General features: G+C 38.5%; 1 protein-coding gene across 4 annotated transcripts in view; it reads left to right on the forward strand.

Annotated features, from left to right (window-relative positions):
• aplf (aprataxin and PNKP like factor) overlaps nucleotides 1-15442 on the forward strand; it is a 39189-nt gene extending 23747 nt beyond the window's left edge. For 3 of the 4 annotated variants that reach the window (XM_036560343.1, XM_036560342.1, XM_036560344.1), the window contains 5 exons: nucleotides 866-1074; nucleotides 2634-2929; nucleotides 5982-6110; nucleotides 8169-8215; nucleotides 12795-15442. In XM_036560343.1, coding sequence (XP_036416236.1) covers nucleotides 866-1074; nucleotides 2634-2929; nucleotides 5982-6110; nucleotides 8169-8215; nucleotides 12795-12988 — 875 coding nt within the window. In that variant the 3' untranslated portion in view covers nucleotides 12989-15442. The remainder of the gene's footprint in view (nucleotides 1-865; nucleotides 1075-2633; nucleotides 2930-5981; nucleotides 6111-8168; nucleotides 8216-12794) is intronic. The other variant, XM_036560345.1, reaches the window with a different exon arrangement.
• The last annotated feature ends 7302 nt before the right edge of the window (nucleotides 15443-22744 follow it).

Genomic DNA, 22744 nt, shown 5'->3' on the forward strand with positions numbered 1-22744 from the left:
GTGGTCCATCACAGAAAGTTAGTACATGAATTAGTTACAAATACACTGCTTGATGCCTGAGAAAGTTTAGAGATAGTTTTGAGATAGTTTTGGCCTAAAAGGGATTAATGTATGGCAGTGGTACATGCACGGCGTTCAAATGCAAAATAATCCCCAAAGAAAACAGTTTTTTCCTTTTTAAATCATTCTTTCATCATCATTAATGTTACATATAAAAACTCAGAGGACACTTGTAGGTTTTATATAGTACATAAAATGGATATATTTTTGTACACCGTGACTCCTGGTTCCCATCGCCAACACTGAAAAGAAAACTGAGACTGTAATTTTTTTCCACAGTGAACGATTTCACATCAAACCAGTCTGAATTACTTTGTTTATGGCTGTGTTTGAAACATAATAATAACACTGCCTACTCAAACAGTAACCTGAGGGTGGAAGGCCTGGAAAGGCTGGAAAAATCTAATGTTTGTATAAAACTCTGCCTGCTGAGGTTCCTCCATTTAGCCATTTTTTGAAAGCAGTGTAGATGTTTCCTACACTGTCTGCATTTCCCATAATCCTTTGTGTCGACACCGACGTTAGAAAAAAGTAGCAGAAAACCTCAGCACTGACACAGTGGACAACACTGCCTCCGAGACAGCTGCTTTCAGTTTTGGACATATATCTGAATGATTAAATCTAAATCGTTGGAATTCCCCTTTAAAAGAGCCATCGGTCATATTTATGAGCAAAGACAGATGACTGACTTCCTGCTGGTGAATTGCCTTTGTTTGTTTATCTCTCATAATCACACTAAGGCACTATTTTGTTTTATTGATGTGATCCTAATGTGACTTATTTGCTCTCCTGTTCTTCTCTGCAGCAGCTACTAAGCGAGCTCCAGCACAAGCTTCTGCCTCAAAGGCACCTGCAGCCCAGTCTAAACGAGCCACAGGGCCCAAACGGGCAAGAACCAAAAAGATTTCATCAGGAGATGAGGAGGATGAAGAAGATGACGAAGAGCCCAGTGATGTGGAACAGAAGCCCAGAAAGAGACTGAAGAAGTTGAACAGTGACACAGAGGAGAGCCAGGTACACTAAGAGCTAAAGATACAGTTGTACTGTACAAAAGTCCAAGACAGCCATGAAAAATGGCTAAAACTGTTTATGTAATTGCAGCTAAACATAAATATGGAAAACGTACAGTTGGAAGAAAACAGGTTTGATTGCTGACTTGTTGCACTAGAGCCATCATGGATTTGCTCAAGTCTATGAGCAGTAAACTTGGATGATAATGTAAATTTAAACAAATGATTATTTTCTGCATTATATTTGCGTAAATGATATAATCGTGATTCACGTTCAGAAAGTAGTAGAAAGCCTGTGCTGGTGTCACCGTTAGCATATGTGGCTACCTGTATATGCAATAACTGCTGTTAAGCGATGGGTGGTGGAGAGCATAGAAGGTAATTAAATACAAATATGTGTAATATGGAAACCTTTCCAATTCTCATCATTTAAATATAATCACCTGAAGACCTTCAGCCAACTCTACCATCTTTCAGCTCTGCAGCTTCAGCAACACATGCATACCAGCCGTGTTACAGAAATATTTTCTTACAAGGGGGCTTTGTGGCTTTGCTGCAGTGTTGAAAGGTTTATACCGTTGTAAATTTTCTCCATGTCATTCTGTCTTTACTGTCTCTGCTGGACTTCATGGAAGTCTCAGTCTTTCCCATACTGCTTTTCTTCTGATGGTGAGACCACTGGCTCTGATGGAAGTTCTCCTGTTCTCAGCATCCCTAGCACAACAGGTGCATGGGCTGGGCTAAATTTGTGCCTGAACAAGCCAGATACATAATTGGCACCTCCCACTATGGACCCAGCACCTGTTTTGGAACTGCTTTCTCCTGAGTGGATGGATCACCATCACATACCTTTGGGATGAGTTGGAGTGGCGTTTGTGATCCAGAGCTAATCATCCAAAATCAGTACTAGGGTCACATGATAATGATATCACTATTGCTGTGCAAAATTGACATTTCAAACCCTCTTTTTGTGTATCCCTAATGTCTACCTGACCTAATACTCTTGTAGCTGAATGCAGTTATATTTTCACAGCAGTGTTTTAACATCTAGTGCAAAGCCCTCTAAATAGAGTAGAGGCTGTTACTGCAGCACATGGGGAACAGTCTTCCTATTAATACCCTAGATTCAGAAGAAATGTTGGATTTTTGGTTCTATAAGATCTGTAGTAAGAGTGGAACTTGATTTACTCCTCTCTCTCAAGATGAAAATACTGATTATCTGATGGTAACAGTTTTGGTGGTCAACCAGGTCTTGCACGGTTGTTAGGAGTCCCACTTTTTCTGAATGTTTTAATCCTTTTTCTAACTGCAGTTCTGGAAACTAATTTTCCTTTGACTCTCTTTCCTTATGCAAGTGGATTATCTTATATGTAGTCTCCTCAGAAATATCTCACCCTCCATACTTGGTTAACTAACACCAGGCACAGGCCTAACTGGAGTTATCTTGGTTGATATTGAAGGTGACTGGACTGAAATCTGTTTAGGCCTGACGATTATTATTATTATTATTGTGCTGCAGTGTTTTTAAGGAGCAGGTGATTAAAGCTTTGACTTTTCTAACAGGATCAAGCTCCTGCACCAAAACCAAGCCAAGAAAGGTCACTCGAGGACAGACTCAGCGAAGACTCTGAAGAAGAGAGGAAAGGGAGAGGAAGGAAGAGAGCAGAGGCTGCTCCGAGGTCCAGGGCTGGAGGTTCAACCGCAGAGGCAGGAGACTCTGGAAACTCAGAGGTCAAAAAGCTGCCCTCGCAGAACGGAAAGCAGAGCGCAAAGACCAGTTCTTCGGAAATCAGCTCCAGCAGCAGCAAGCCCAGAGTTCAGCGCCGGACACCTTGTCCCTATGGCGCCTCCTGTTACAGGTACAAAACATGTCATAAAGCGGTAGTTCAGTAAAAATTCTAATTTACACAGCTTCACAATAGAATGAGACTTCAAGGAAAACGGTACATCATACACTGTCAGAAACCATATAAGCAGGTTTATTGTAGATATGTTTGGCTATATAGTGTAAGTCAGGAGTGCCCGGTCTTATCCGGAAAGGGCCAAGCTTACATTCTAATCAAACAAGGGCACACCTGAGTGTTTTTTTTATTATTATAATTGTTGTTATGGTTATTTTTATTGTTGTCTTTCTTTTTCCTTGGAAAAGACTGAGCACCCCTGGTGTATGTGGACGCTGAAACATCACATCCATGTGCATTTATTTATTATAATTCAGTTCAGTTCAAATGTATCACAATGCTATACAATACAAATGTAAACAAAACAATAAAACAGCGTTAACCATTAATTGGTAACATCTCATTCCAAAACCGCTCATACGGGATTAGTACCCCTTTTGCTGCTGTAACAGCCTCCACTCTTTTGGGAAGATTCTCCACTAAATTTTGGAACATGGCTGCAGGGACTTTCATTCAAACACATTAGTCAGGTTAAAACTAATGTTGGATGATTTAAGCTTGACTAGCAGTTGGCTTTCCATTTCATCCTGAAGGTGTTGGATGGGGTTGAGGTCTGGGTTCTATGCAGGCCAAATGTTCTTTCACACAAAACCATTTCTTTGTGGAGCTTGCTTTGCACAGGGGTATAGTCATGCTGAAACAGCAAAGGAGCTTCCCCAAACTGTTCCACAAAGTTTTAATGACACAGTTTACTAAAATATCATCACTGGCACATTAAACTTTGTCTTTACTGTAACTAAAGGACCCAGCCGTAAAAAAGCACCAGGATATTATTCCTCCTCTGCCAAACTTCACAGTTTGCATTGTGCATTCAGGCACATAGTACAAGCCCATTTTACTGCCAGCATTTGTCTAAATAGCCAGAAAACACAAAGTAGGAGTGTCCACATACAACCCCATTTCCAAAGAAGTTGGAACGCTGTGCTAAATGTAAAGAAAAACATAATGCAATGATGTAATCATTTAAACCCTACGTTTAATTGAAAGTAGTACAAAGACAACATATCAAAGGTTAAAACCGAGGAAATATATGCCCATTTTGAATTTGCTGCCAGCAACACGTTTCAAGTTGGGACGGAGAAGTGTTTACTACTGTGTTGCATTACATCTTCTTTTAATGACACTTTGTAATCATTTGGGAACGGAGGAGACCACTTGCTGTAGTTTTGAAAGTGAAATGTTTGATACAGGATTTCAGCTGCTCAAGAGTTCGGGGTCTCAGGGTTTTATTTTATTTATTTTATTTTTTTTCCCGTAAGTCACCAAATGTTATCAGTGGGTTATCAGGACTCTTTTACTACAGAGCCATGCTATTGTAATACATGCAGAATGTGGTTTGGCGTTGTCTTGCTGAAATAAGCAAGGCCTTTCCTGAAAAAGACGTTGTCTCAATGGCAGCATATGTTGCCCCAAAATCTGTTTATATCGTTCAGCATTAATGGTGCCTTCCAAGATGTACAAGTCGCCTATGGCATGTGCACTAATCCATCCCCACACCATCACAGACACTGGCTTTTGAACTTTGTGCTGATAACAAGCCGGATGGTCCCTCTCCTCTTTAGCCCGGAGGACACGGCATCCATGATTTCCAAAAAGAATCCCCAAATTCTGTGCTGTTTTATGTTGAGAAACGTTTCTTGAGATTCTTGAATTGTTGCACTATTAGTCCGCACAGTCTTTAACAGAGTGGTGAACCCCTCCCAATCTTTACTTCTGAAAGACTCTTTTAATACCCTAGTCATGTTAATGACCTGTTGCCAATTAACTTTATTAGTTGTGAAATGTTTTTTTTAGCCTGATGCCACTTTACAGTCTTTTGTTCTTCCATCCCACCTTTTATGAAACATGTTGCTGGCAAATTCAAAATGGGCATATATTTTTATATTAAATATAGTGTTTAAATGATTTGAACATCATCGCATTCTGATTTTAGTTACATTTTGCACAGCATCCCAAATTTTTTGTAAACGGCTTTGAATAGCCATGTTGTACAATTCAACAACTCGATGCTATTTGAGGAAAAGGTGTGATTAATTAGGCATGCAGTGTGGACAGTGTTAACTGCTGGCTGTAAGCTCAAACTACTTGTTGGTCTTCTAGCTCCATTGTAAAGCTAAAGAAGCAAACTTCAGACATCAAACACGTCTTGGCTAACTGCTTTGATTTCTTTAATTCAGTTTGAAGCCCTTGTCCCTTTTTTTGGTTTTAGTTAGAAATCATATCATTTAAATTCAGTCTGTCTAAATGGTTTTATTTGTGATATCAGGAAACCTCCAGTGTTACACTCACTCTTATCTCTAGTTACTTTATTTTTTTTTTCTTTTATTGCAAATGCTAACAGATAAAGAACACTAAATAGTTTCTAGTTTAGCCCAAGGTAAATTCTCCTCAAATAAAAGGGGATTCTGGAGATGGCTACAATCTTATATGGCATCTTTTATCCATTAAATGATCTTTTTAAGATCTTTTGATTGAGAAAGCAGCTGAAGGATCACCTCTCTTCACATTACCCCTGGCAGTGTCACTGTTGTGATCATATGTAATTTATTTCACCAGACTACTCTCTTTAAGCGCAAAACCGTGAACACGATGACAAGAGCTGGATGTACTTTCAACTGATCAAGCACCTGCTCAGACATTTTTTCCAGACTGTTGCCTTTGGTTCTTTCCATGTTGCTTAACTACCTTACTGACACATAAAAGTCAAAACAGAATGCAATTAAATGAAAAGGCCTTCTGAAGTAAACAGTTCAGAATGTGTCAACTGGTAAAATAATAAGGCATTCTGTGTGCATAGAGTGAATACTCTGTTTTTTGTGTTTAGCATAATCTGTGTTAATTATTCTGATTTCATCAGTAAATGCGCTTCATTTGAATTGTGTATTGTATGTTGTTGCCTTGACATCTTTTCTACGCAGTTTGAAAGCAGGGTTCTTTTTTTTTTTACCAGGAAAAATCCAGTCCATTTCCAAGAGTGTAGTCACCCAGGAGATGATGACTTTGAGGAAGAGCAAAGTAACGGCAATGAGGATGACGATGATGATCGGCCTGAGTGCCCTTATGGGACTGACTGCTATAGGTGAGTATTGTTAATGGAATGTCACACTCAGAAATGTGAACAAGGGAAAATGCTAGCTGTTCTCCCAGCTGATGCTAAGGCTGGCTTTATATGGTGAAAATTTTATGCAACTGCCATTAAACTAAATTCCACTTTCGTTGCATACAGGAGGCTTTAAGTAAGCTGCAGTAAAGCCTCCTGCAGCTCGCTTGAAACTTGTTTAAAACTGCCACGAGTTGCAGCTATTTCAACTTCATGAAACATGCTTCATAAATGACCAATCAGAAGACTATTAATGAAGATTATGATCACTTCAAGTTAGGAATGCATCCATACCATTTCTTTTTTTTTTTTCAGACCAAGTACGTGTACGAGTACATATTTTTAAGTACGTGCCGATACTGAGTCTGATACCATGCTGAGTAACCTACTTAGAATTAAGTAGCTGTTAGTGCAAATGAGCACAATGCACTTTAACAGTTAAATCATTAAAATCTAGCCTATATTAAATGAAGTAGCTATGCTACTTTAATTACCTTTAGTCAAGCAGCGCTACAGTGGAAGAAAGCAAATTGTGGTTCTTGTCATAAGTACATTTAATAGGCTTGAACCCCAGTCTGTCTTTTTAAGCAGCAGTCTCTGTAGCACAGCAACAGCAGGAGTTACTTCTGAGGCTAAAGCATCTGAAGTGTTCAGAACTTTTTATATACAGCCCTGTTTTCAAAAAAGTTGGGACACTGGGCAAAATGTAAATAAAAACAGAATGCAATGATGTGCAAATCATTTAAACCCCATATTTAATTGAAAATATTACACAGACAACAAATCATATGTTGACTGAGAAATTTTGTTTTTTTTTCTGAAAAGTATATGCCCATTTTGAATTTGATATCAGCAAGACTTTTCAAAAAAATTGGGACAAGGACAACAAAACATTGGAAATCGTGTACACCGCGGCAACGGTTGAAAAGCCAGCGTCCGTGATGGTAAGGGATGCATTAATATACATCTCATGTGTGACTTGCACGTCTGTGAAGGCACCGTCAATACTGAACGATATAAACAGGCTTTGGAGCAACATATGCTTCCAACCAGACATCTTTTTCAAGGAAGGCCTTGCTTATTTCAGCAAGACAATGCCAAACCACATTCTGCATGTATTACAACAGCATGGCTCCAAAGTAAAACAGTCCAGGCACTAAACTGGCCTGCCTGCAGTCCAGATCTGTCACCCATTGAGAACATTTAGTGCATTATGAAATGAAAAATACAACAAAGTAGACCCTGAACTGTTGAGCAGCTGAAACCCTAGATCAAGCAAGAATGGGTAAACATTTCACTTTCAAAACCACAGCAGTTGGTCTCCTCCCAAATATTTGATACCATGTATTCCCACTTACAGAGTGTTGTTAAAAGAAGAGGCGATGTGGTAAACATGCCTCTGTCCCAACTTTTTTTGAAGCATGTTGCTGACATCAAATTCAAAATGGGCATAGATTTTTCAAAAACAATAAATTTCTCAGTTTCAACATTTGATATGTTATATATGTACTATTTTCAATTAAATATAGATTTTAAATGATTTGCTCATAATTATATTTTTTGAATTCACATTTTGCACAGTGTCCCAATGTTTTTGGAAGTGAGGTAGTGAAAAATTCTAGTTACTAATTGTGTTAACCAGTGGTAAAATCAAATGTGTTTCAAGCAATATTGATTTTTTTTTAATTGCTCTTTGTAACTCTCAATTTTCTCTGAAAGTACATCACAGTCTGCAACTAGCTGTTAACCATAGGTTCCTTCCAACTTTAGTGCAGCATTATCATTTTGAGATGAAATACCTTGTTGTTTTTTTAATTTGTTTTCTAATGATATTACTCCAGAGAGTTAATTTTGCCACTTTTAGTTTAGAGCATCAAAAGTAATTGGAATATGAATTAATTAAAAGAATAAGTTAACAAGTAAAGGCTCTAAACGCTGTCAACCCATATTTCAATGTCTTTTACCAGGTGGTTATCTCTTCTGAAAACTTTTCCAGATGTCTTTAAAACTATTTTGTCCCTGTCTTTTTCTTTCCAGAAAGAATCCTCTACACAAAAAAGAGTACAAACACACACAACCCCCAGGTTTGTATTTCTCACTGACACAATGTAATGCATTGTAAAAAACATTATGTGCAGTGCATGGCAAATATGAACCCAAGATCAACCCAATATCCCTCACACACCCTCCAAACAAGAACCACCTAAGAATAAGAGAAAGAAGTGGAAAAAAAACACCATGGCAACAACACATCTTTCCATCTCTTTCTGTCTCCCTGTCACTGCATGGCCATTTAAATAACATTGAATTGAAGCTTTAAGCAACAGCATTGATCAGGCAGCCTTAACAGCAGGGTTTTGAGTGGCCCCTCAGTGGACTGTAATTACCACAGCCCCTATGATTAATACCCACTGTGCACAAAGCTTAGCTTCTAGACCAGAGGGTGGAGTAGCTCAGAGCGTATGCTGGCTTCCTTTTGATATCCTGATTGAAATAAGTATAAACAAGGAAATGGGCTCTTGACGAACCAAAAGTAAGACAATGGCTTGGTTTAGGTACTTGGTAGCTAAGGCTAGCATCCTGTCTTTTTTGAGCCAGTTTTTCCCACAAAGATTAAAGGAATACTCCACTAGTAAATTCTACCATGAACGGAAGCTAGTAGCCAGGTGATTGAGCACATGATTCTTGTTGAGCATTAATATTGCCAACTGCTCTCTGGGCTTTCATTCACTCATTAGCATTTTTAGCATTCATTAATATTCCTTTGAATAAATTACACTGCCAGTAGAGGTTGTGAATCTTTGACCTCATAACGTGTCGTTTTAATCATGATTTTTTTAGGAAACGATTCATTGCAATAGGAAATTTCCAAGTTCGCCATTTTGGTACGGTTCAGAATGATTGTTAAAAATACACTGAATACACAAACATAACAGGAGGAACTATTTACACAGTAGTGGATCATAGACGGTAATGAGTTTTTTGGATTTTTGTATTTAAAAGTATTTTTATATACGTCTGGTTCCTATCATCATCACTGTGAACAATTCTGGCTCGGTAAGTTTCTTTAGAACGGGGCATTTCACATCAAATCACTCTGAATGGCACTGTTTACATCTTGATTTCGTTATGCAGAAAGTTTAAATAATCAGGGGAATTCCCCAATAAGTCAGCCAAGCCACATCTGTTTCGAGGTCAGCTGAGGACCCGTCACTACTGTCCGTGTGGTCTCATCGTTGTTTCCACATTAAATCTCAGAAAACCCTTTCAAAACAGCCGAGGTCTAGACATTGGTGTCCCCCTGCTGCTTATGGCCATGACGAGCACTTATTTTATTGATTACTACTGTTATTGAAAATAATCGAGTCTAGCTTCACGATGCACTGATGGAGGGTTCCCCTTAAAACCGAAAGTCATAAAATGACTGAAAATGTCTTATGATGTTAGAGGTGCAAAAGAGCAGGTTGAAAAGAGTTGTATACATTAACCTAATTCACATTAGTCTGCCAACCAAAAATATTCAGCTGCTGTTGTTCGTGTGGTCAGAAGTTGACCAACCATGAGGGGCTCGAGGGTGGCAGAACTGATAAAAAACACAGAAAAGATGTGCAATCAATACACCCTGCATGTACCACTGCATGTATTAAAAAAAAATCTGATCTAAAAACCAGGCGGCATGGTGGCACAGTGTGTTGCCTCACAGCAAGAAGGACGTGGGTTTGATTGATTTTGAACCAATCAGTTTAAATAAAACAGCCATTAATACGTGCCATATCTGAGTTTGTGTAGGTAGTTTGGCTGTGTGCATAATGTTATTTTTTCTTTGTTGAGGTCTTAAAAAGCTTTTTATAAGCACTAACTTTAATTAATCAACTCTTTGTTGCATTTTTACACCCATAATTGTAACTCTTTTCTGAAGAATATCGTTTTTCTGTTATAGGGGAAACCTGTGTCCAAATAACTGTATTGCGTTTGGCTCTGATATAGAAGAACATTTAAAAAGACAAAAAAACCTGAAAACATTAAAAAGGAGGCCCAGTCCCGATTAAACTAATGACTCTAATGACTGCAGAGCGAGAAAATCTCCCTTTTGGCTCCGTGTAAATGTGGTTGTGTCTCACACTCGCGCACATCCAGCTTCAAAAATGCTCAGTGGTTCTGCTTCTCAGTATTGGAGTAATCTCACTTGTCTAACCTTGAGTCATACCAGGCTGCTCTGTGTCTTTAAAGTCAGTCTTATGTCTTTGAAGTCTTTACACACACACACAAGTGCATATACACACACTGGCAAACACAATGAAAAAGGCTGATGGCAGAGCTAATGGTTCAAACACACACAAATGCACATATGCCCAAACTCAATTTACCCTGTCCTTCGCCATCTCTTACAATAAACCTAAGCAACCAATGTGTGCATTAGTTGCCCCAGATAAAAATGCAGTCCTTTTGAATAAATAATAGATTTAGCATTCTTCTACATTATACAGCAGACAGGTCCATTAAAGTGGAATGTGCTCGGGCCACAGATGGCACAGGCCTGCGTGAACATTATGATTCATGGCTAATCAACAGGCCCCACTGGAGGCAGATGCTGCTGATCTAATTAAACACTTAGAAATAACCACAGCACATTCACACAGGCAGTGTGGAGAAAACAACCACACTGCTCACACGGATGGATATAATTCATGCAGTTTCACTTCAATTTGATGTAATCTGATTTACACTTTTCCCTCTGACGTCAAATCTAGACAGTCACGTGTTGTTTGCATTCTTAGTTGCCTCAAACAGTGTTAAGTAATTTCAAATAGACTTGCTTTCTGACACTGACATCCTTTTATCTATTAAAAAAATCTATACAAACAAAATTCTGGGTTCAATATGCTGCTATTTTTAGTGACATACTTTATGTGGCATTTTTACTAACATTAACTGAGGCTATGAGGTTAATGTAGATCAAATAATGGAAACTTACTGCTACCTATTGGCATAAATCATTATGTCAAGTTGTGAAGTAATCTTGAATAGACTTTGTTGTTTCTGACACTGTATGACACACTGTTATCTATCAAAATGGACAAAAACAGACAAAATTTAAGCTTCAAGATACCACTGTTTTTAGGTATGTGATGTACCCACCTGATTAACATGAACTGAAGCTGTAGGCTAATGTAGCTAACAAGTAATAGAAACACACAGCCACCTAATAGCATGCCTAAATAATCACATTCCATTGGTCAGTAATCTAAAATACACTTGTGTGATGTTGTTTCAGACATTGCATGACATTTTGTTACCTGTAAAAGTGGACAGACTAAGTGAAGCAATAGGAAAAAGTAGCTTACATGTAATGGAAACTTAACATGTTAGCATGACTAAATCCTCAGAACATCAAGGAGGAAACCTTAATAAATACATTTACACTGTATCTACAAACTATATAGATAAACTATGTACCTGAGATTATATTACATACTGTATCTGTAAAAATGGACAAAAATACAGATACAATTCAAGCTGGACGCCACTCGTGTTTTTAGCTATGCGTGTACTTACTTAATTAAACTTGACTGAAGCTGTGAGGCTAATGTAGCTAACAGTTAATGGAAACTTATTAGCCACCCATTAACATGCCTGTATCATCACCACATTAAGTAATTTTAAATAGTCACGTCTGACACTGAATACATACTTTTTTCTACTGAAATAGCAAAAGTAAAACAAATTGCTAAAAACAGTAGGGGCAGCAAATCATGAAACCTGAATGTTGTTTACTTTTTTAATATAATAACCTAATGCTTTAAGCCCTTAAAGGTGCAGTGTGTAAGATTTAGTGATATCTAGTGGTGAGGTTGCTGATTGCAACCAGCTGAATCCCCCTCCCTTTCTAAGCTTGTGGTAGAACCTATGGTTGCCATATGTTTTCGCTTCTTTAACAGATTTACCCTTCCTCACTTTTTCTTGTGCTAAATAATAAGTATGATCCTCCATTTGTCAGAATTTGGGTTCTCAAAGTCGCAACACAAAATGGTTAGTCAGCACCGGCAGCAACCACTCATTCTCTTTTCTGCGTCCTCCAACTGGTGCTATAGCGCCACCAAATTCAAGCTGCGGCTTCAATATAAAAACATGAAAGGCATTCTCTAGAGCCAGTGTTTGGTTTGGGCTACTGTAGAAATGTGGTGGTGCAACATGGCAGCCTCTGTTGGAAGATGACCTGCTCCCTTTGTAGATATGAAGGGCTCATTCTAAGCTAACATAAACACAATGATTTGTAGTTACAGGTGATTGTACACAAATGAAAACATGGTTTTGTATACTGTATTCCATTTCTGCTAATTGATGGCCCTAAATCTTACACACTGCACCTTTAAAATCCAAGGAACGATGGCCAGTTACAGTTTCATAGTAGTTACTGAATCGTTTTTAGTATTTACCAGTATTTAATGATAAGCCTTAAGGTTAGTAACTTAATAACAGGCTTAGAGTTTAAGTTGGTAATAAATAATAAATACCTTTTTGTCACAGTTCTAGTTTGCATTTGTGTTTAGTCTTATTAGCATTGTTGATTGGACTTAATAGTTAATTCTCTAATACAGTATTTCTGGTAGTAAAATCATTCATTGTTATTCTCTGACATTGCTTCACTTGTTGGCTCTGCAGCAAAGAAGTCTGCGCCAGATGATGAAGATGATGATGATGAAGACCGCTATGAGAACAGCTTCATTAATGATGAGAGTGAGGAAGAGGAAGTGGATGAAGACTCTGACTACGTGCCCGAGTCAGATGACAGTGGGAAAGAGGACATTAAACGGCTGCAGAAGGAGGCCAAAGCTTTTCTGAAGAGGAAGAAGTAACTAAAACCCAGCACAGGACAAGCAGCAGGGGTTCCTAACTGGAGATCCACCATTTGGCAGAGTTTAGATCCTGCCTATAATATTAAATGTTTGGCCAAAAATCATATTTACACAGAACTTTTCCTTACCCCAAAAGCAGTCAATCAGCCAAGACCTGACTGGTGTCTGGAGTTTGATTCTTTAGTTTTGCACTGGAGCTACAAGGCCAGTAAAGCCAACAAGCAGTGAAACCTTTTATCCACCTTTAACTGTTAGCATTGTGTACTGCATGCTGAAACTGTATGTGCTTCCTGACATTGTATGACATACGGTTATCTAAAAAATGGACTGAAATACAGACAACATTCAGAGTTCAAGATGGCTGCTACTACTATTTTTAGCTATGCAACTTACACACCTAATTAACATGTAGAAAATGTTCGTAGGTTACATTGATACAGCCAGCCTGTGGACCTGGTGCTAACACTGCTCACATGGGTTGCCTCATTAGGAAAAAATTAAAGGGAATGTATACAGATGCTATATGATATACTTTTGTCCATTTTTATAGATGTCAGTATGTCATAAAGTGTCAGAAACAACATAAGCAAGTCTGTTTGAGATTACTTAGCAACACTGGCTGTGTTTACATGCAAAGATTTTTGCCAATCCGACTGAATACATGCGAATTGTAGATTAAGACTGGGGTGTTTATATCTCACTCTACTCAACAATCTGATGGCAAGTCTCCGTTTACATGCATACTACAAGTAATCTTATCCAAAATTATGCACATGCGTAGAGAACCACCAAAGTGTAGGCGCTACCCTGACAACGAGCATCACGTGAGTCCAGTCAGAGTGAGACGAGCAGCAGTGAGCAGTGCTTGTGTTTTTAATTGTGTCAGTTGTCTTTAAAATGATGTCAGACTCAGGAAAACGTCCTTCACATGTCCTTATTAAAGAAGGCCGAGAGGAAGACGTCGTGTTCTGAGACACATAAACTGGACGCCCGTCCCACCGCCGTCTTTTAAACGTCTCCTCTGCTGACCAGTTTCTGCTCCCGCCATGTTGAACGTTATAAACTTCCGCTATGATGCGACGCACATGTGCAGAACGTACTTAAAATGCCCGATTGGGAATGTAATCGGATACAGGCGTTAACATGGTTATTGTTCTTCTATTTAACTGATTATTTACAGGATTACCCACCTCGTTCAATTGGATAGAAATTGGATTCCGAAAGGACTCAATCAGACTAGCCTATTCCAAATGAGGTGTGTACATGGATGTGTTCTGTCCCAATTGAGCTGTTAGTCGGATTGGTAACGGATTATTAGGCTGTATGTAAAGGTGGCTACTGTTTGGGGCAAGTGAGTGATGATTTAGGCTAGCAGTTTGCATGATGCTAACATGTGGCTGAAAGTTTCGTTGTTTGTCAGCGTTTTATCTCCAGTGCAAAACTAAAGTAGAAAATTTACACACCAAAATTGTCTTGGCTGATCAGTTGCATTTTTAAATTTGTATTTGAGTAAATTAAATTTTTTGGCCAATGCTTTGCTTTAAAATGTCACTGATGATGTCTGAAGACTGATTCATTAGCTGGGTTGGGCAAGTCGGGTTTCCCTCCACAGTATAGTACAGCACAGTACAGTCCACATTGGGCTATAAACAGAACACCTCTCAGGGTAAGAGTGCTGTAAGAACCTTTTCTGCTCTTCTAATTGTGTGGAAAAACTGAGCCTAGTTGAGAACTCTTAAGTAGTTTGATGTATGATCATCTGGAAGCCTTTAGCTTCTTCACTACAAACATGAATTGAATGTACCAGGCAAAGAGAGAGCAGATTTCCAGAAACAAAAGTGAAGGAAGACTGTGTTTAAGGGATTTATATGCTCAGAACTGTAAGTAATACACTTTATTCTTTCAAACTTGAAAATTGAAAAATGAAGGCTGGAAAAAGTGGTGACCCTGATCAGATGTGGTGACCGGTGCACTGCTGCAGTCTTCACAAAAAACACTTTCCTAAAGCTTTTTTAAAACCACTGTCGAGGCTCACTGTTGATCCTTTTTTCCGCTCTGATTAGAACACGTCTGGCTGCTGAACTGAATCAGACTTCTGAAAGATTTCTTCTGGCAGATCAGTGTGCTTATTGTGAGTTTTGGTTTTTAATGTTGAAGTCAGGCCCGTTTTGGAGGCATTACTCAATTTTGAGGCTTGTAAGGATCTGTAAGTGGTTTCAGAGCCAACATGTGAATGTGTGCCTATTTTTCTGTTATTTAGATGCACTTACAGCTGTTTCCTTTTTAATTATTGTTTTTTAACCCAATATTTTTACATTGTCTCTGTGTTCTTATACTAAGCCTTAAACCTGTTTTTGGTTATTTTAGTAATATTAAAACCCTGTTTACTGTCTGTCTGTGGTTCATATTATGTAAGGGGTCGATAAGTAAGATTTTATTAAATAGTAATTGAAACTGCAGTGTTTTGTGTGATTTTATAGGTGGATGGTGTGTTAAATTAATGTGTATTTGAGTACTTTATGCTATTAATGTATTTTGTATATTAGCTATAGGGATACCGATACATATTCATTTGTAATCTGTACAAGAGACCAAATCCACCTAGATTAGCATTGAGGAGAAATATAACGTGTTTCAATATGGTTACAAATACAGTAAAATGAATAGAAAGCAGATATTTACATATTCAGCACAGTCTTCTAAACAGTCTGCTCTTCTGGAGTATAATAAATACGTCATTAATTGTAGATTTCTGTCTGGAGGTAGTAGTTCTAAACAGGAATGAGCAGAAAGGATATAGCAGGGAAACATGAGCCACTGCTCAGTTACCATTACTGGCCCAAATGCTCCAGGTTCCTCATAAAATCAAAATCAATATCAAAAAAGGAACCTTGACCCAACAGTCACCAACGAGTCCAAACGCTTGGTTGGTTGGTGTGCCAGACGTGTACAGTAAGGTTTCATTACCAGTTAGTAACTACTTGTGTGATTGTTGATTCTGTAGACAGGGTTTTCCAAAGTGAGGCCTGCAGCCCATGAGAACATTGTGTGGCCACCACAAAGTTACCCTAATCCTGAATCATTACCCAATGAAAGAATAAACCATGTATGACTTATTAAATCCACTTATTAAAATCTTATTTAACTTTTTAAAGTTTTATTTTAGTACAGTATAAAAACTTTGTGATCACCTACCGTCTTTATGTTGTTTTGTCTTTTCGTCTTTGTCCACCCCAAGCATTCCACTTTGGCCAAGACATAAAGTTTGGGGAGTCCTGCTCTAGAACTCTGTTTGTTCACCCAGTTCTAGAATGCTCTCCCCATTCATACTGTTTTAGAATATTCTCCCCGTTCATATGTTCTAGAAAGTTCTCCCGACATTCACACTGTTCTAGAGCGTTCGCACCATATTCACACTGTTCTAAAATGTTCTCCCCCATTTACACTGTTACAGAATGTTCTCTCCATGCATAATGTTTGAGAGTGTTCTAAACATGTTCTACATAATCTTTTCCCCATTCACACTGTTTTAATGTTCCATGCATGGATCTAGAATGTTCTTCCCTATACACACTGTTCTAGAATGTTCTCACCATATTCACACTGTTCTAAAATGTTCTCCACATGCACACACTGTTCTAGAATGTTCTCCTTCATTCACACTGTTCTAGAGTGTTCTTCTCCACTCACACGTTTCTAACCTATTCACACCATTCTAGAAAGTTGTAACTCATTCATTCTGTTCTGGAATGTTCTTCCCTCACTCATACTGTTCTAGAATGTTCTCCCTCATTCACACTGTTCTTGAATGTTTTTGTGTGTAGCTGTATGGAGTCTAAAGGCCAGAGCACTGATCAAACAAAAACCACTGAACAGAAACGTCTGGTTGGTGTGCAATACTTGCATTTCCTTGACTCTAGAATGTCTTCCCATTCACACTGTTCTAGAAAGTTCTCCCCTATTTACACTGCTATAGAATGTTCTCTACATGCACACTGTTACAGGATGTTCTCCCGCTTGTTCTGCCCATGCACCTGTTCTAAAATGTTCTCATCTGTTTACACTATTCTAGATTGTTCTGTTCTCTCTCCCCATTCACTCTGGTTCATTTGGCTTGTCAGTTCTTAGACAGTCTATAAACAACTGCAAATATTGGAATGTTTTCAACACTGGTGTTAAAGTAGCCTTAAAGTAGCCTGAAGTAACAGTTTTGCTCTCGCAATATAACTCTTTTGCCGTTTAACTGCATGCAAACAGCAGTAATAAGTATGAAATGAGAACACATTTCATTCCTGTGGAAAGAAATGCTGGGGTCAATTCATGCATGCTAGTGTTATTTACCCCTAACTGTGACCCAAATTAGACATTCAGACTGCAATTATGGAACCAGATTCACGTGTAATGACATGTTTCTGGATTTCAGGTTGAGTGCCTTCAGTCTTGCTTTAATATTAATGGTAATAGTGTAACGTTAATGCAGTGTGTGTCCTAAATGAAGAGGCTATAGCTCTCAAATGCACACCTTCAATGGAAGCCATTACTGCGTCAAAAGAGGTGAGAGCTTTTCACTCTGGCTGGAATTGAAAAGCCCAGTGGAATATTATTTTCAATCAGTGCCGCCTTTCTGCCTTTATTGTCTCCATGGAAATGATTTGGATTGATTTTCTGGATGGAGAACGGCTAGCTAGACTAAAAGCCAATGGAATGCAAAAAAAGGCTTTTCCTGACATCTCTTTTGGGTTTTGGGACCTACTCTGATTTCAGAAAAAAGAAAAAAAATCAGCTGTCCTGAAATTGATTTGAAGTTGGCTTGATTGTTTCTTTTTTGTGTTGTTTGATTAATTTAGTTTAACCTGACTTTTAGTTTTTACATAATAAAAGTAAATTTTATGTGGAGGGACAGTTTAATTTTCTCTTGTGCCAATTCAATTAAAAATTACATTCTTTACTAGTGGAAAAAATGTAGATATTTAATTTTGACATATTAAAATTCGGTCTTTCAGGTGTGATTTTATTGGTACAACAGTAATACTCATTCAAACTGAATTTCTGAGGCCAAAAATCAATATTGGTTAAAACAGGCCATTTAAACAAATCTTGTTCTAAAGTGAGCAGATTACAGCTTTAATAAGGCCCTTAAAACTCTGTCCCATGTTACAAACCAAGTCTCAAAACTGCTTAATGGTTTGGAATGTCACTCATAAAGCATCTACTGTTTTACTGGATTTGCACTTCATAACATTAAAACGGTGATTGTAAATCTCAGTTAGGCTTTAAATCAGACCAGATGGAAAGTTACTCAATGGGCAGTGTGTCAAGGCAGTCAGCATTTCTGTCTGGTCTTCAGTCCCAGAATTCAATTATAGTAAACTTTCATTTCACCCCCAAGTCTGAACGAAGGGTTTAGGCTGAATGTTGTCTGTTCTCAGAGAAATGAATCAATAACACAGCAATAAAAAATAAGCCACCTCCCGCAGTGCAGTCAGCATCATAGTGTTATGAGCTTACTGTCCACAACAAGTCATGAACTCGAACAGGGACACTTGCATCCAGTGATGCAACTAGGATCTTATGGGCTTCCATACAAACATTACCTTGAATTAAAACAAATGACAGCATAATTTTCATGTTTCCTCATTATTGCTGTGTTTCAAAATGGTCCTCTAATGTAATGTGTGAAGCCTATTATTAAGTTATCGTAGTTATCCATGAGTCACGGTGGTAAAATTGCATAAGTAGTGCTATCAGAGGTACTAACAGACCCCAGTCCCCCACATGCCGGCTACTGTCCACCACTGCTTGCAATCAATCAGTTCTAACTCGCTACAACAACCTCTTGGTTTCACTAACTAGGCTCCATTCTTTGTTCAGGAGATCTGCACATTAGTAAAGTCAGATGATTGTGCAGTATTGGAGTCAATAACTATGCACCGCAGACTTAAGCATCAATATTGAGTAGCCATAATTCAAAGCGGTGACAGAATTATTCATTTTGGACACAAAGTCTTGGGCCCAATCCTATGTCACCCCTCACACCCTATCGCTTAGCCCTTAGCACTCTGTTTTGCGTGTTCACGTCTAGGGGTTTTTGTTGAGATAGAGGGGTAAGGTGAAGTGTTAGGGCTACTTGACCCTCCAAACGGAGGTTTTTCAGAGGCACACTCTAAATAGAGTGTTATGAAAAAAAACAAGCGACCAAAGAGACCCACAAAAGTGAGATTTTTCTCTGTTAAAGTTACGATAACCACTGTATTATCTTAGTTTAATGTCGTTTCAACGTATTATGGTCGTTTTCTTCATAACAAGCATAAAAAATCGCTAATAGTATGCTGATACTATGATTTCTCAGTCGCTAGCTAGCTAATTTCCCGTTCCACCTTAAATAGTCCAGTAGTACTGACTTCTAAGGCGCCAGAATGTAACTACTGCTCCATTTAAGGTGGAATGGGAAAATTCTAACAAAAAGCTGGTGAATAGCCAACTTCAGCTTAATATCACTAAAGAATTAGTTAATTAGATAATAAACACCCCCCACCCCTTGAAGGCATATGATGTCCTAAATGTAACTAAAGCCCAGCAGAGAGGTTGCTGAACTTTACCCTCCTCTGGTATCACTACACACTGGCAGGGTCGCCTACAGAGCACGGCTAGTAGACTATTAATGAAGTAATGCTCTTCTTAATTTTAGGGTCCCTAATGTCAGTAACATGACACAAATAAGGAGATTTTACCAATATATTATTCAGCTGTGTAGAGTAACTCCATATTGGAACTATTGTTAACAAGAGAAAAGCTAATTATTTACAAGAATTATAAAATACATGTCATTTTTTACTCATTTTTATTATTGAGGTATTATTATTGAGGCTTGAGGTATTTAAACGTTGCAAGTATCGTAGTCCTACACTTATTGTATTGTTTCTTTTGGAAACAAAGGGTTAAAATCTTAAAATGCCCAACAGAAAATTCAATCACAATTGTTTTTCCTCTGGTATTTAGGTAACTACAGCCAAGCGGCCTCTCCCACTGGACTTTAGAACTGAACTGAAGGCCCTACACAACCAACTCACCACCAACAAAGACTCTTAGGAAGAGACAGTGAAATCAGCCAATCACATTTAGATTTACAACAAGAGGAACTAATTTCATGAGAAAAAAATTGCTCCATGTCCTCTGGAAAATCTGTCATCAGTGATTATGAAAACAAGTGATAGCCTGACCAGGTAGTTTCAGTCCGTTTTTAGAAATTTTATGTCAAGGCTTTTTACTGAAAAGGTCACTGTACAATTGCTACATGCAGATAAAATATCTGTTAAAGCCTGTTACAAGCATCAAATAAAACATATGGAATTTTTCACAACAAATGTCAGTCTTTAATCTAGAGAGGTCAAAAAATGTTCATGCGCAGCTCTGTTAGCTTAGCGCTAACATACTATTAGAATCCCATGAGGCACCAGCAGAGATTAGCCATATCGCAAAGGTGAGTTTTTAATATCTTTGATATTAAGGATTGTTTAGTGCAGTGGTTCTCAAACTAGTCCTCAGGGCCCACTGGTCAGTTCACTCCAACCAAGCTCCCAACACACCTGTACTAAGCAATCATTTTCCTTTGGCTTTGTTCAGGCATGCTGGGAGCCAGAATAGTAAACCATCTGCAGGGCACTGAGAAGTTTTGAGAACCACTGATTTAGTGGTTACTGCTTTTTTTGTAAAGGTCTTGTTAATCTAAAATGTATAAACTCATTTCCTGAAGCTTAGAAGAAGCTGAGAAGCTCAACAAACACTACTCCTGGGTCATTTTTATGCACAAAGTCCAGGAATATGACACTTAGGCCCAATCCCATTTCACCCCTTGCCCCTACCACTTAGCTCTTAGCCCTCTGTTTTGTCTAGGGTTAGGGTGTCCCCATTTTTTGTTTAGATATACGGGTAGGGTGAAGTGTTAGGGCTACATGACCCTCCAAATGGAGGTTTTTCAGAGGCTCCAAACGGAGTGTTATGAGAAAAAAAGAAAAACCGGCAAGATGGCTGCGCGAGCGACCAAAGAAACCCACAAATGTGAGAATTTTCTCTGTTAAAATTATTATAATTGTCGTATTATCTTAGTTTAATGTCGTTTCAATGTATTATGGTCATTTTCTTCATAACAAGCATAAAAAATCGCGAATAGAATGCTAATGTTTTGGTAGCTAGCTAGCTAACTTTCCCATTCCACCTTAAATAGTCCAGCAATTTTAAGGCCTGAAGCGCCAGAGTGTAACTGCTGCACCATTTAAGGTGGAACGGGAAAATTCAAGCAAGAAGCTGGTGAATAGCTGACTTCAGCTTCATATCACCCAAGAATTAGGGATGGGCGATAATAAATAATTGTCTTAACCCCCCTCTGAAGGCATATGATGTCCCAAATGTAACTAAAGCCCAGCAGCGAGGTCACTGAACTTTTCCCTTCTCTGCTATCACTGAAGATGGGCCGGGTTGCCTACAGAGCAGCGCTAGTAGCCTGTTAATGAAGCAATGTTTTTGAGGGTTGTCCCATTTCATACAGCAAGATTTCAACCACTATCCCTTGCAGCTCAGTTCCAAGGGGTTAGGGTGACACTTGCAAACAAGGGGTAGGGGTAAAAAGAAGAAACGGGATTGGGCCTTATTTCCACTCTGACACCCCTAAGTGAAAAACATTTACATGAGAAGTAAAGGGCCATTTAGTAGTTTTCAATAGTTTCTCGCTGAAGATGTACAGAGCTCACACCGATGATGAGAGAAACATCCATAATTACAGGATAAAGAGCTTCAGAAGGGAAAAAAACATGAAAATAAAGACATGCTAGCTAGTTTCTCTAATGAAGTCCTGGAGCTACCTTTTAGGTCTTTCTCCTTTTACACCTTTTCACCTTGTGACAGGGCAGTCAGCTGTGAGGATGGTCGTGACTGTGAGTCTAACTGCCCATCTGCATGTGTTAGCTCCACTGCCTCTGGATCTTAACAATGACCTTGCAGCCTTGAGGAACCCAGCCAGGATAACTCCTTCAGTTAAAGATTAGTTCTTCACACATTTAGTTAGATTAAGGAGGATTTTGTCTCTACTTGGCAACCACGTGGAGATGTTTTGTTCTTAAAGATTTAAGACTTTAATACTTTACAATGCTATTGTAAAGAGAAAAGGGTGGTTGACTGAAGTCAGCATAGTGAAGTCAGTGCTGGTCTGGTGCTGGTTTAGCTGATCACCCAGCCGAAGCTAGGCCATCAATAGCTTTAAGTGTCAGAAGTTAATGTGGAACGTAACAGGAAACCAGTTTAAGCTGAATAAGACTAGGTGATACAAGACTTTCTTTTCCTGATGAGCACACGGGCGGCTGCATTCTGAACTAGTCCGAGATAGTTGTATTTAGAGATACAGCAGTGCAGCCAGACAGTAACACGTTACTGTAGTCTAATCTAGAAGTTATGAAAGCATGAACTACTTTCTCTGCATAAAGAGGTGTTAGCAATTGTCTTATTTTAGGTACGTTTTAAAAATACAGTCATGTCCCATCCTCCCTTTCCATGCCTTTTGGATTAATGTTGTTATATTGTGTTATAGATGCGTCAACATTATAAATTATAATGTCCCCCAACAAACTGCCACTTTACAACTTTTTCACTGCTTAAAATACAACCCCATTTCCAAAAAAGTTGGGACGCTGTGCAGAATGTAAATAAAAATAGAATGCAATGCTGTGCAAATCATGTAAATCATACTTTTAAAGGAAAATACTA

Source organism: Colossoma macropomum, unplaced genomic scaffold (assembly GCF_904425465.1).
Source record: "Colossoma macropomum unplaced genomic scaffold, Colossoma_macropomum, whole genome shotgun sequence".
Lineage (NCBI taxonomy): Eukaryota > Metazoa > Chordata > Actinopteri > Characiformes > Serrasalmidae > Colossoma > Colossoma macropomum.